This window comes from Lipophrys pholis (genome assembly GCF_963383615.2).
Source record: "Lipophrys pholis genome assembly, chromosome: 3".
Lineage (NCBI taxonomy): Eukaryota > Metazoa > Chordata > Actinopteri > Blenniiformes > Blenniidae > Lipophrys > Lipophrys pholis.
This window is the reverse complement of record NC_137627.1, coordinates 34675104-34688609: the sequence shown is the minus strand read 5'-3', so window position 1 is coordinate 34688609 and position 13506 is coordinate 34675104. Positions and strand designations below refer to the sequence as shown.

At 44.1% G+C, this 13506-nt stretch overlaps 1 protein-coding gene across 1 annotated transcript in view; it reads right to left on the bottom strand.

Moving 5' to 3' along the window:
* The window catches only part of LOC308107151 (bridge-like lipid transfer protein family member 2), a 21755-nt gene extending 8249 nt beyond the window's left edge, over positions 1–13506 (bottom strand). The window contains exons 1-31 of the mRNA XM_080459298.1: positions 13408–13506; positions 12792–12924; positions 12575–12701; positions 12378–12427; positions 12084–12225; positions 11624–11742; positions 11466–11526; positions 11205–11391; positions 9914–10037; positions 9673–9797; positions 9505–9572; positions 9278–9414; positions 8918–9036; positions 7877–8070; positions 7469–7760; positions 7147–7352; positions 6010–7060; positions 5694–5885; positions 5379–5581; positions 5146–5264; positions 4830–5053; positions 4551–4741; positions 4321–4420; positions 2654–2853; positions 2272–2569; positions 2040–2197; positions 1676–1882; positions 1025–1124; positions 643–825; positions 430–551; positions 192–347 (exon numbers count right to left, since the gene is read on the bottom strand). Coding sequence (XP_080315424.1) covers positions 192–347; positions 430–551; positions 643–825; positions 1025–1124; positions 1676–1882; positions 2040–2197; positions 2272–2569; positions 2654–2853; positions 4321–4420; positions 4551–4741; positions 4830–5053; positions 5146–5264; positions 5379–5581; positions 5694–5885; positions 6010–7060; positions 7147–7352; positions 7469–7760; positions 7877–8070; positions 8918–9036; positions 9278–9414; positions 9505–9572; positions 9673–9797; positions 9914–10037; positions 11205–11391; positions 11466–11526; positions 11624–11742; positions 12084–12225; positions 12378–12427; positions 12575–12701; positions 12792–12862 — 5526 coding nt within the window. The 5' untranslated portion in view covers positions 12863–12924; positions 13408–13506. The remainder of the gene's footprint in view (positions 1–191; positions 348–429; positions 552–642; positions 826–1024; positions 1125–1675; positions 1883–2039; positions 2198–2271; positions 2570–2653; positions 2854–4320; positions 4421–4550; positions 4742–4829; positions 5054–5145; positions 5265–5378; positions 5582–5693; positions 5886–6009; positions 7061–7146; positions 7353–7468; positions 7761–7876; positions 8071–8917; positions 9037–9277; positions 9415–9504; positions 9573–9672; positions 9798–9913; positions 10038–11204; positions 11392–11465; positions 11527–11623; positions 11743–12083; positions 12226–12377; positions 12428–12574; positions 12702–12791; positions 12925–13407) is intronic.

Here is a 13506-nt window from a genome sequence, read left to right as displayed (position 1 = left end):
TATTGGTGAATAAATTATGAAAAGATAAACTAAACACAAGAGTCACCCTCCTCTAATGTGAGTGGTTCTTTTTAAAGATCACAGATCCTTCTTTCATATTTCCAAGCTGAAGAAATATTCATGGGTGTGAGTAATTGTTTTGATATGGACTGAGAATTGGTGACACAGCGGTAAAGATGGTTGTAGCTCACCCTGATGTTGGAGTAAATCTGTTTCTCGAGGTATCTGATCTGAGTGAGGTGCTGTCGAACTGCTTCCTGCAGATGTAAGATGCTGCTGCGCTGCTCCTCCGGGTTACTGGAAATTTCCAGTTGGAAACGAACCCTCTGCTTTTTCTCACTGTGCTCCTGGATGCGACACACAAAGTAAAATCAAAGCATCAGTAGCAGCAGGGAGTGATACCGATGAGTTAGCTGGAGTGGAGGCTACCTTGCGTCGCGGCTCCACATGCAAGAGCAGGTTGTTGACGATGTCCAGGATCATAGCGTACTGAACAGGGTTAGTGGAAATCTCAAGGTCGTGATGGATGAGGGTGAATGTGTCCACAGCTCCTGGAAATAAGGAAAAAAACCTTCACAACAACTCTGAAAAGGTAAATTTCACCACAGATCCAGTTTGCAGAATGACAGCGATGGAACCGACCCGCCTGCTTCTTCAACAGGTCCTCTTTCTCATGGTTGTTCCGGAGCTCTGGTGGTTTGATCTGTGTGGCCAGCTCCGGGTTGATGTCATGACTGTAGCTGATGTAGTGCATCCGGCAGCTGCAGCGCGAGATGATGCGCTGAACCTGCTGAGTCTCGTTGACCTGCGCCGGCTGGTTCCAATCTACAGTCGGGGAAAAGAACAAACCAACTTCAAATCTTAAGAAACAACCGAACATCAGATAATCAGTTTCTTAGGATTAAATGCACCCCAAATAAACATTCAATTCAGGCAGATAGTGGGATCAGTACAGCATTAGTTCTTTGTATGGTTGGGAGAAAAGCTGATACACAAGGCAGGATTCCTAAACCGAATATCCTACCAGTGGTGGTGCTGACCATTCCTCCCACAGCCTGGCCACTCTCCATCAGCTCCAGCACAGAGTCCAGATTACGCTGCCTGTGCTCCTCAATGTTTTTCACCTAAAACACAGCAAGAAAATTAATTGAGGAAATCAGAGGCTGTGATAGTTGTAGGTGGTAATGCACAGTGTATTAAAAAAATAACAACCAGTAGTTAATTAGATTCTCTGACATATTATTTAGTCTGATGAAAGCTGATCACATCTTGTTATATTACAGTGGGATGACTTCAATGTCTTTTCAATTTATTTATTTTTTATTTATCTTTAAGTCTAAAAGTTAGAGCCTACAATTCTGGGCAATATTTCCCTTTTCTTTTTTTTTTTAACAAAACAAAAATGACAAGTGCAGCAAATAATTTGCAATAATATAGTAAATCAATTGTTTTAAAAAGATATCGTTGGAAACTCCAAGTCATTTAACAAAGTTGTCCCAAAATGGATTTCAAAATTGTTCTAACAAAGTGAATGCGATTCATATAAAGCTGCGCTAATCTACTATAATCAAGTAATTTTAGCACAGAAGCTTGGAGAAAGACGCCACTCTAATTCTATAACTAAGGTGATGATTAGAAGATAACTGCATGCTATGTGACTCAGAGCTGAGCCCACCTCCAGCCACAGCTGCCTGTCCTCCTGCTCTGATGGGTTGGGCTCCATCGTAGCGAAGTACTGCATGCCGTCCAGGAGACAGGTCCAGGTGGTCTTCTGCTTCAAGGTGTCGTTGTACCAGGCGGGGTGGTGCTCGCACTGCAGCAGCTGAGCCTTGGCGGCAGACACCAGCACACAGCCTGCAGTCTCTGTGCCGCGCAACATCATCTGTGTGAAATGCAACACAGGAGGATTTAAACACTCTGAAAAGCCACTTTTTAAAATTTTATTTAAATGGTTGCTTTATGCTTTAACTTTTACCAAAACACGACATTGGGCATGAATATACAAGAACAAATAACAGCAATATTAACAGTGGCATTACCTGACAATTGACCAGCTCAATAAACCAGTTCCGGTTGTTAACGTCGTCAGTTTGACAGGCGGCGATGCCGCACAGCTGGTCGCTCACACCAGAGTCCTCTTCTGAAAACACCACAAACTTGTCCGTTTCCTCAATCAACTTTTGCAGCATCGATGTTCCTGAAGAAGAAAAAAGAGATTAGGAAAACTAACGACAGACTGCCGTCCTCATTTAATTCAGATGATCTTTTCACCTTCGTTTTGGCTTTTTTCTGCTCGAGTGGCTGTGGCCACGACTGGTGTGGTGGGCGCTGTGGTCGGAGAGTAGTTGGAAGGAGAGCGTTTGAGTTTCTTGGTCTGCAGCTGTGTGTCAATCCTCAGGCCTTTCAGCGCCTCAGTGGAGAGATTTCTCTTCAGTACAGACGCCTTTTTATAGCCGTCATACAGCCCAAAGGCTATGTTCCTGTTTGTGGTCGTCCAGGAAGCCCGCAGGTCCACCAGGCGCAGTTTGTGAGTGTAAGAAGCATTGGTTTCATCTTTTGAGTTCACCTCCTGTCAGAAATATGAAAATATCTCATTTATTCATGAAGCTGCAGTGGGGGAAAAGCTTTCCACCTCCAGGCTGTGGACTTTTACCTCCTCCATGCGGTTGCTCTGCCGCTGGTAGCTGAGAGATGACAGGCTGAGCAGGTGAGTCTTCTTCACCTGGGCGTTGATCTGATGGTCGGCCGTCTCGTCCCACGTGGAGGCCATCAGATGAACGGTCACTTGAGAGAGTTCACTGACCATCTGGGTCACATTCCACTCAGAGATCAGCCTCCTCATCACTGTGCCCGCTGAGAAAACAACAACAAAAGAATTCCTACTTTAAAAAAGCTTAAATAAGAAATCTGATATTATGCTTGGAAAACTCAACAGCAAAAATGAAAATAACGTGTTAATTTAATTAATTGATTTGAAAAGTTTAATTCATTACAAAAATGTCACGTAATTAAGGCAGTTTTGTTTACTTCAGTTTTTTTTTAATCCCTTACCGGAGCAGCATCATGTGCAGCGTCTCTGGACGCAGCACCGTGACAACAGAGCAGCACAATACCGAGTGGAAGAATATTAAGGCAGAAAGTTTCACTTTAAAAAGTTTCCTGATGACTGATGGAGAAAGTAAAAGTCATTAGTTTTACTTTGAAAAGCTGAATTTAACCACTGAAGTAATTCTGCAGCAAAACAGCAGGTTGCCATGTTGGCTGACCAGGAGCCACCAAACTGCTAAAGCTGGAGGAAATACTGGTAAAATAATAATTTCTCCTCTTTCCCTGGCTCTCCTGTATACTGTGTGTATTAACAGTATATTTTTTTCTCATGTAATAATTTCACAACTTTGTTTCTAGAAATATTAAAATTCTCAAAGTGGTGGACCGGCACTCTAACAGAACCCAGACTTATGTTAGATTTTTATTAATTTATGTTTTTATTATTCTGCTGATCTTAGAGAGAAACAGTTTCATGCAAAGCTAAAAGGACGTTATAAAAATAGTCTTTGAATTTAAATATAGTTTCTGTGTGCTGAGTCGGCATTAATTCCGTGGTTTTCTCTGAATAAATATCCATTCCAAGCTTCAGTCTTCAGTAGAAAAACAATGCGATTAATTGCAATTAAATTAAATTGCTATAAATTAAAAAAAAAAATTTCTTCTTTCAGTGATATCAATCCCACCTCTTAGCAAAAAAAAAAAGTTTGGATAAGCTAATTTTACAAGAAAATAAAAACAATGAGACGAGATGACTCAGGTCTTGGATGAGGCCTAAACAGTAACAGATCATGTGAACTCAAGTAAATATAGAAATGATGGCAAGAAATCGATGAAAAACAGAAAATATTTGGTTAAAATGACTTTCAAACAGATGGTGTCCTATAATCTGTGAAACCAATATTTTTGGGACGTGGACTGCGGGCTGTGGAACGTGGGGATGGGAGCTGTAGGCGCCCCGCAGGCTGCCTGTTGTCCAGATCTGCTCTAAAGAGTCAAAGCCGAGGGTCTCGGTCTGTCACTGCTGTCACCTTTCTGCAGCAGACGTGACGTACATGAAGTTAGTTGCAGCGAAAAAAGTCTGAATAAGGAATTATACGATAGTTGGAAAGAAAGAAAAAGGTTCTTTTTCTGCACTTTAGTATTCGCCTTCAGTGTTTTAGAAACAGAAATTACAAAGGTGCTTGCTTGAAAAAAAGAAAAGGAAAAAAAAAAGAAGAAAAAATGTTCCCAGCAAACCAAGACCTGAGAGAGGAAAACTTTTACTTTCTTTACCCTGAGGAATGAGTCTCTGAGCCCCTCGAGTGAACACATGGCCTTTGTTGCACTCCACTTGAATCCCTCTCTGCTGTGCGAAGGAGGCCCAGTAATGCACCTGAATGAGAGGACAAAAAAATCAAGCTCATGAGCTACGGTGTACAAATGTGTGTTCTGAATATATAGAGCAGGTTTTTCTGTTTTTTGTGGACATTTCCTGAAGGAACAGATAAAAAAACGACACTCACTTGTAGTTGTGGGAAGGCAGCTGTGTAGGACATCTGTTTGTAGTGCTGACCGAGCTTCTTGCGAACTGGCCTGAGGCTGTGGAAGAGCTTCCCTCTGCAGATCGGACGAGAAACGCTCGTCCAGGTGGCCCAGAAGTTCTGCATCCAGCGCAGTGTGCTGCTGTACAGCAGGATTGTGGGCTGACAGGGCTCTACAAAGATGAAAGACATAAAACATCTGCAGCACATAAACAGATAGGTAAATACAGTAAGTGTATATAAGTTTTAATTTGAGTGTACCTGTGCCACAGTGCTGGTTAAGGTCCATGGTGATGGAGAGGTTGAGGTTCTCTGAGCGAAAGGCCCTGTAGGAGTCATGAGGCTGTCCTGAGGTCACATCTGCAATGTTCTCCGCACAGCAGAGCATTACAGCATGGTGGTCGTGGGGGTTGCCGTGGCAGAGCCATTGGAGGTCAAGAGTCATACACAGGTTGGGGAGGTGTAGAAAACAGATATCATCATACCTGGTGAGGGGGAAAAAAGACCTTTTATCTCACCGGATGCTTCTCAGCAAACACTGCTATGAACAGATTTCAAATTTAGCTCCTCCACTTACTTTGAAGCCGTCCTGACGTTTACATCCAAGTCCCCTTTGAAAACAAACTGCCCTGGATTCCAGTCAAAGTTCAGCTTATTCCATTCCCAGTGCATGTTTTCTGTTGTGTTATAAGGGTCCTGAAATAATGAAATCCTTATTTAACTAAATAATTAAGTGTGAAAGATTCAACTCATAGGCATTTAAAGATAAAAACAATGAAAATAACTGTCATCATGACATAAATTTTTTACCTCTGTTGCCAGCTGATGAAGATTGGCCTGTTCAATGTCCATGACCCAGCGTCCGTGCATGAGGAGACGACTTTTATCCCACCAAGCCAGTGGAGGTGAGGGATCAACAGTTGGTTTGGTCAGCAGGTCAACAGACTGGCCAATCAAAGTCCAGGCAGGGTCCCAACATGGCCCCCACACGATGGTGTACTGAGAAATATTGGCTGCAAAAGAGGACAAAACAAGGTTGTTGTTAAAGATTACGAAACATATAGGCAGGAAAATGGTTTGCACATGCACATTAAGACTGTGTAGGCATTACATCCATAAACTCACATTTAAAATCGTAGTAAAACTTGAGCGGCGGCATGTTCCTGTGGACCGTCACATCGCCCCACGGTGCACCAAGTGGGACAATCTGCTTGCAACGAGCTCTTGCTTGTCCGTCCTGCTCTGTTCCAATCAGACGCCCCGACAGCTGCCAGTCTCGGATCTCAAACAGGTAGCGAGGGTAGTCTCGTATTCTCACTGGTAAACAATAAAACAATTACTCTGTATTTGTCGACTTAAAACCCTTATATGGTTTTACATTAAAAAAAAAAAAAAGAAAAAAAAAAAAGAAATATATATATATATTTTTTTTTATACTAACCCAAAAATGAAGTCAGTTTAAACTTGACAGCGCGGCACCACTGGACCACCAGAGAGAGACCGTCTCGGGGGAAGGGGCTGATACTGTCGATGTCCCTCAGCTGCTCCCTCACCTTCTCTGGCCCGTGAAGCTCCTGATCAGCCAGGGCTACAAGTTCCAAATCGGTCACAGTCCAGGTCAGCAGGGACTTCCTCATGGGCGTGTTGGCATAGAGGCGATGTGAACGCTGGATGTAGATCTCTATGTGCTTCTTCTCCAGAGAACTATACAGCTCTTCTATCTTCCGGGCGGGAAGAAGTTCCCCGTGCTGTTTACGCAGATCTGCAACCTTCTTGTCCAGAAGATGCAGGCGCTTTGCACTCTCTTTGCTCTCGTCCTTCATCAGCTCGTAGTTGTCTCGCAGCTTTATCTCAAAGACGTCGTCCAGGAAGACGAAGGAGAACTGGCTGACCTTGAACACGAGGTCAGGAGGCAGACGCTGTGTGGCAGATGATGGGCTGGAGGAGCGGTGGAGGGTCTTCAACCACTTCTGCACACCGATGGCCTCGTCGAAGGTGTTTGAGAAATTGTACTGGTAGGGAAAGTCCACCGCTAAAGAAGGGCAAGTTAAGACCCAAACTCTGTTATGAGGAGTGGTGAGGAATGGGAAAGTGTCTCTGTGCAGCTGCATCTCAGTCAGCTCGTCGTGCATCTCCACATCGAGATGATTAAAGGAGACAATGTCGTTACCATCAAAGTTGAAGATGAGCAGAGGGGAGCGAACGTGCATGGAGCCAGCATGCTTCGAGGCTGACAGGGCATCTGTGTGCAGGAGGATGTAGTTCTGCTCACTGACGTGGGCCGTCAAGCGGGTGCAGCCGAGCTCGAGACGCACACACAGCGCTCTGCTCTGAGGGGACAGGGGTTCACTTTCCACAGGTTCGACCGGCTCGTCCCCATCTTTGTTTCCACAAAGCATAAGCCAACAAGATTCAGCTTCAGTCATGTGCTGGTACATGACCATGTGGTCTGGTGGCGTCCATTCAACAGAAAGTTCCTCTTCACACTGAACCTGATCAAGGCATAAGTGTTACAGCTTCAATATTTACACTAACATTATCTACTCAGGAGAATTTTAATATTTGAAGCTCTGGTTACCTGTAAAGTGTGGATGGTGACATGGTACCACAACATTATTGTGGTAAGTTGGATTACAGGGCTGAGGGTTTGCGAGGCAGGGCAGCAGGATTCCATGTTCTCTGTGACCGTCTTCACCACAGACAAGCTCACGCCCTGCAGAGACAACCGTGAGCTCTCAGCAGAGCTCAGGACTCCCACCGTGTCCATCCTTAAAGAAACGGCGCCTTCAGGGAAAAAGAAGTTACTTTCAGGTTATGATCTGCCAAGAGACAATCCTGCATGCCGTCCCAAAGCTGAGCATGCTCCTAAAGAAGGTGTTCAACTAATGACTGCTTCCTACCGGCCACGTTTGACAGCGTGAACACATTAACATCCTTCAGGCAACAGTCCAGTTTAAAAAGCAGATGCGAGGAGAGGCTGGGTTGCGTGCCGTTGTCACTAGTGGGAGACACTGCAGCCACATGCGTCGGCTGTGACTGTGTGTCCGGAGTCACACACAGGACGGACAGCAGACGAGACAGGCACAGTGCACAGGTCTCTGAAAGCTCCACCTGGAGCCCCATCAGACTGGACTCCACACTCAGACTGGGAGCCTGGCTGCTCGGCTCGCCGTGGGCCCGGTTAAAACTCCCCTGGAGGAAGAGGAGATTCCCAACATGTCATTACATCCTCGGATTAACGGTTTGAAACGGAATGTTTTCAGTTGACATGATTGATTTTTCATGAACTAATTAAATTTGGCTGCTACCTGAAGACTGAGGGAGTCTAGGATGAGAGCTTCTCCCCACACATGTTTACCAGGAGGGTGGGGGGCCTGTTGAATATGAGAGCCCTGACCAACTCTCCACCAGAAGTGGTCCAAGGTCAGCGAGGCACGCTGGTGCACATTCTGGGACTCTGTGCTCTCTTTTTCAACTTTGATGTCAAGCAGATGCTGCAGTTCTACAGATGGAGAGAGAGAGAGAGAGAGAGAGAGAGAGCAAGTACAGAACAACATCACTTTGACATTAAATATCAATGTGTTGCATTGCGGTGAGGAGAATACAGTCGGAGTTACAGTTCAATTAAATTCAACTTTATTTATATAGCATCATATACAACAGTCATTTCTAGGCACTTTTAACAGAGAAAAAAACAAAAAATCCACATGAGCAAGCAGATTTATTTGCGACTGTGGAAAAGAAAAACTCCCTCTAACAGGAAGAAACCTGCAGAAAGCAGACTCAGAGGTGGCGGCTTTCTGCTGACCGGATGGGGTGAGAGGATAAAGGAGAGGAATGGATAGGATAGACAGAGAGATAAGATTTTGGGGGGGTGGGGGGGGGGTACAAACTTTGGTTTGGGTAGGGTGCAAGAAACAGACCCTGGTTCGGGTAGAGGGAGGTAGAGAGAGAGAGAGAGAGAGAGAGAGAGAGAGAGGGGTGGGGGGGAAGAAAGTTAATGTGCGACATTTAAAAGACTTCTAAAGAATTCATCTAATATGAGTTGTCTTTTTTAGTGTAAGGTTCACCCAATAGCTAACTGAAGGGTAAGCAAGTAAGAATTTATTGTTTGTATTGTATTAATGAGTTCAAAGAAAGAAGTGCCACTGCTCACAACTCATTGTGCAACAGAGCAAAAACATCACATGATGTTCACCTGCCTGCAGCAGGTAGGTGTGTGTGTGTGTGTGTGTGTGTGTGTGTGTGTGTGTGTGTGTGTGTGTGTGTGTGTGTGTGTGTGTGTGTGTGTGTGTGTGTGTGTGTGTGTGTGTGTGTGTGTGTGTGTGTGTGTGTGTGTGTGTAGGTACCTGCATTAGCAGAGAGGAAACCAAGAGCGAAAGGCGTGGTGTCCCCCAGCTGAACAGACACATTGACGTTGGACACGGAGGAAGTGATCATAACGGGAGCATCCAGATGAGGGAGGCGTCTGAGGAAAAGGAGGGTGGGCAAATAATCTAATGGACTACACAACATAGCACAGTCATGGAGAAGTGATACAGAATGAGTGATGCACAAAGACGAATATGGAAAAGGAAGAGAGGGGACTAAAAGTTAGAACGGGATTTTTGCTGCAGTGAAAAATGGTGACTTCTCAAACTATCACAGATTTGAGTTTTCTTGACGCCTCTAAAGGAGCAACAGTTTCCAGTCTGACTTTAACCACTTGCCTTTTTCTGTGTTCTTCCTTCCTGTCAAGTAACTGTTCCCATGGAAACAGATTGAGCCAGTGAGAAAACTCCTGATGACGGTAGTGAATGATGCAAGTGTTGACAGTAAATGACCCAGAAATGTCAATTGATGTGACCTGATTTTGTAAAAAACAAGAAAGAAAAACAAGGTGAGTGTTAACTTGAAGTCATTCAAAGCAGACGTGGCCATCGGCGTTCTTCCTCACCTGCAGCGCCGTCTTCAGACTGTTCACACACAGAATTCTCTGCCTGCTTTGAGAAAGGAGAAGTCCATCTGCCAATGAAGAGATACAACAGCATGTTGATTTGTTTGGTTTTTTTCGCCTCGTTCCAGATCTTTCTGCAGTGTGTCGGGTGTCCATCTGGCCACGAACCCTCGAGAAGGAGCTCCAGGCTGCTATGAGGAAAGCTCAGCTCCGGAGTGAAGCTTTTAAGATGAAGCTGCTCGTCGTCACGTCCATAGCAGACCTTTAAAGACTTAAGAGTCCAGTTCAAGTGTCTGTGTGGATGAGAAAACCACAGAGCCAAAAAGTGTTTGAATCAACGCATCATTGAATCAGGCGACGGCTGCTGGACCTGCGGGTTTGTGTGACGGATTGTAAAGTGCTGACTCACCGTTTCTGGCTGTGCATGGACAGGGTTACGTTTGTATTATCAAATTCCACATTGACCTTGTGAGGAATTAGCTGGTGGAACCGTTCCAAAGCCTCAGTCTGAATGAAATCAGTCTTCCCACCATCTACAAAGGAAGCCGTATCTCTATTAGTTAATCACAATGAATCATCAAATATACGAAGCCACAAATCTCAATATCCAGACTGCTAAATGCCATCTGAAATTAAAGACACAAGCAAATTAGATTCTTGCATATTTCATCAATTGATTTGATGAACTATAACCACAAATCTGTCTTTAGAAAGGTTTAAAAAAATAAAAATAAAACAACCTTCATTTTGAAGCTTTTGTCGGTGGTGATCTAAAGATGTTTCACATCAATATTATTTTGGTAATTTGCTATTGTGTACATGGACAATCAAGAAAAGTAACATAAGTAATATTTAAAAGATGTTATTTATAACATAATAATTTTGTGGATTATTTTAAAGTGCAAAAACATGTGAAACTATTTACTAGAGCTCATCACAGAGGTCAGTAAAGTTCTGTTATATGAGCTTTCCAGACAGCAGAGCAGCTAAAAATATCACAGATGATGGCAAATATCCAGATGCTGTAGATTAAGAAAAAATGTGATGTAAAGCCAGCAGTAACCCTTAAACAGGCAAGTGACCATATTTGACCGCTTTTCTTCCGTTTTCCTTTTCCAAAACCAAGACTGAATTTATAAATATTGTAATACTCGTGTTTAGCTCATTTGCACATCAGGCAATGCACTGGAATGATATATTTAAATTTGAAATATATATTAAAAAAGAAAACCTTCTCAAAAAAGAAAAAAGAAAAAACATAAAAAGTGTCCGATTTCAAACTTATACTCAATCCCAAGAAGTCATACTTCAGGTCATTCATTGAGTATTTTAATGGTACTCTATAGTGTCCACACAGTATTTTTTAGAAACCCATGAGAAATGTATGCAACTTTTTAAAAAATCTTTACAAAATGTTAAATGTTTCCATATAAGTCAACATAATGTTTTTAAACATATTTTACATAAATGACAAATAAATCTTTAAATAATCCTTAAATCACACTCTGCTCTCCAAATGTTCAATTCCCAAGTATGTTGATGCCCATTGAAGGATTGGAATTTACAGTATGTTTTCTTTTTAATAAAACAATGAAGGGAATTTAAAGTGGACTGTGTCCTGTGATAATAAAACTGTGAACAAAGTCATACATGAATGAACAGAACTACATCATCATCATCATCATCATCATCAGTCTCACCTGACGCACCATGTTGCTGCTCTCTGGGGGAGATATTTGGCTCCAGAAACTGGCTGAGGAACAGTCCTTCATGCAGCTCAGCTGTAAGTGTCCTCACACTGAGGGACAAGAAGCCCGGCTTCATCTCGGGCAGGTTCACGTCTCCCGACAGCAGCAGGCTCAGGGCCACTTCAGCCAAACATATGTCCTGCAAACCAGAGCAGGTCAGCCGAGCACAGGCAAAATCAAAACTAACTTTCTAGCGACAGAATCTGGACTCACCAACTCACTGCTTTTGAGCACTTTACTGCTTAGCTGTCCGACAGAGAAGTCCCATGCCAACCTTCAAAAAAAACAACATTATAATCCATTTATCTAAATTAACAACCGAGTCAGACCAGAATTAGGTGAATGCAATAAAACCAAAAATATGTCCGTACCTCTTGCTCTGATGGTCGAGTAACAAGGTAATCCCTGAGAGAGTCATGTGCCATAAAGACTCGGTCAGTGCGAGGTTCAGCACCATCACATTGAGGGAGCTGACGTGGAAGGACAGCAGCTGAAAGCAGAAGACGGGACATGACATGTTACTGGCACCCTGTTCTTAGCACATCTCTGCACAAATGTGAATAAAGAATTTCATACCATCACAATACCTGGTTCACCGTAAAATAATAAATACCAACATGAAATGCATCTCTTGCTCAATTAACTACTTCTTTAGAAACCAAATCAGCAACAAAGTTTTTTGTCCATATGGAGACGTCCTGTGACTGTCTGCCAATAGTTCTGCAAATCATTGAGCACTAAAAACAAATAAACACTGTGACTGAACAAATTCATTCATTTGCAATATATTAATGCAAAAGAAGGGGTGCAAACAACTCTGAGGCTTCATACCTGTGACAGAAATCGTAGAGTTTTGGGGCTGACCGACATCTTCCCGGACTCTTTCCCATGGCTCCTCTTAACCACAGGTTTCAGTGGCACTTGCAAGTCCAACCGAACTCTGGTTTCACCAACACACAATGCCAGATATCTCCTGAAACGCAAGAACCAGAGGAAAGTTTTTTTTCACCCCACATGACAGTTTTACCAAGAAGGTGAACATTATTATCTGTGAAGGATGAAATCACATTAGGTTGCACAAGTTTCCCTAATTTAAGTGTCTGATGTGTGAGTTTGTCAACTTACGGTAAATCTTTGTTTACAAGTTTACTTGAAATCCATATTTTGTCAATTTCCTGTTGTAAAGAGAGTTGTTGTTATGCCCGAGCGAGTCAAACAAAAAGTTCATAGCATAACATTTGTGCTGCCAATCACTGGGACCAGACGTGGACCCCTTGACAGGCCCACAACATAAATGTCAAGTAAACATACAAGTGTCTTACCAGAGTATGCTGGGGCTGAAACTGGACACTGATTCCCTGGACAGAGAACAGCCCCACAGATTTGATCCGGAGCTCAGCGTCCAGAGCAGCCTGGAAGACTCGCACAGCCAGGCTGCAGATGAGCCACCTAGGAGCCCGAGACAGGAGCCTGAGTTTGACCCTGAGACATCTGGCACAGTGCATGCAGGACATGCAGGACATACAGTCAGTGTCCTACCTGAGAATGGCACACAGCAGGACGATGCCCAGCAGGAAGAGAAGGAGGAAGGACGTGAGCAGGAGAGACATCGTGTCCCAACTTGGTCCACAGCCTGGACGCGAGTCTGGCTGCTCCTCTTGTCCGCTACCAGCTGTCAAACCACAACATCTACATCAACCACTTCGCTCCCCGGCGTTTGACAGCGACTGCCCCTCTTTAATTTAAAAGAGCAATCGCCAATAAGTTCCGCCACATCGGTGACTGCCACGGGAAACATCGCCGTTGCTCGCTGGTGTCCATTAGTTGTGTGCTACCGGGAGCCACTAGCCGCCCGCTGCTAACGCCGCTAATCAACTGGAACGGGAAACACAACTTTCTCACTCGGCGAGCAGCGGCTCTGCGAGTCCCGTTCAATGAACTCAAGCAGAATTACCGGCCGCCAGTGTGACACCGGTCGCTGTGAAGCGACGTTAGTCCAGGCAAAGTGACCACGCACGAAATAGTTAAGTTATCTGGCGCCGCGTCATCCGAAAGAATCTGGAGCAAAGCGGAGCTAGCTTTAGCATCGGTCAGCAGCGGCTGCTGCGGACGGTTCCGATCCGAGAGGCTCACGGTGGGATAAAAACATACTCACCCAGGCATGTTTATGGCCCCGGGTCCCCGAAACGAGACATTATGCGGCTCGGAGCAGGTTGATATGACAGAGGAGTGATTTCAGAGTGATACACCCCCG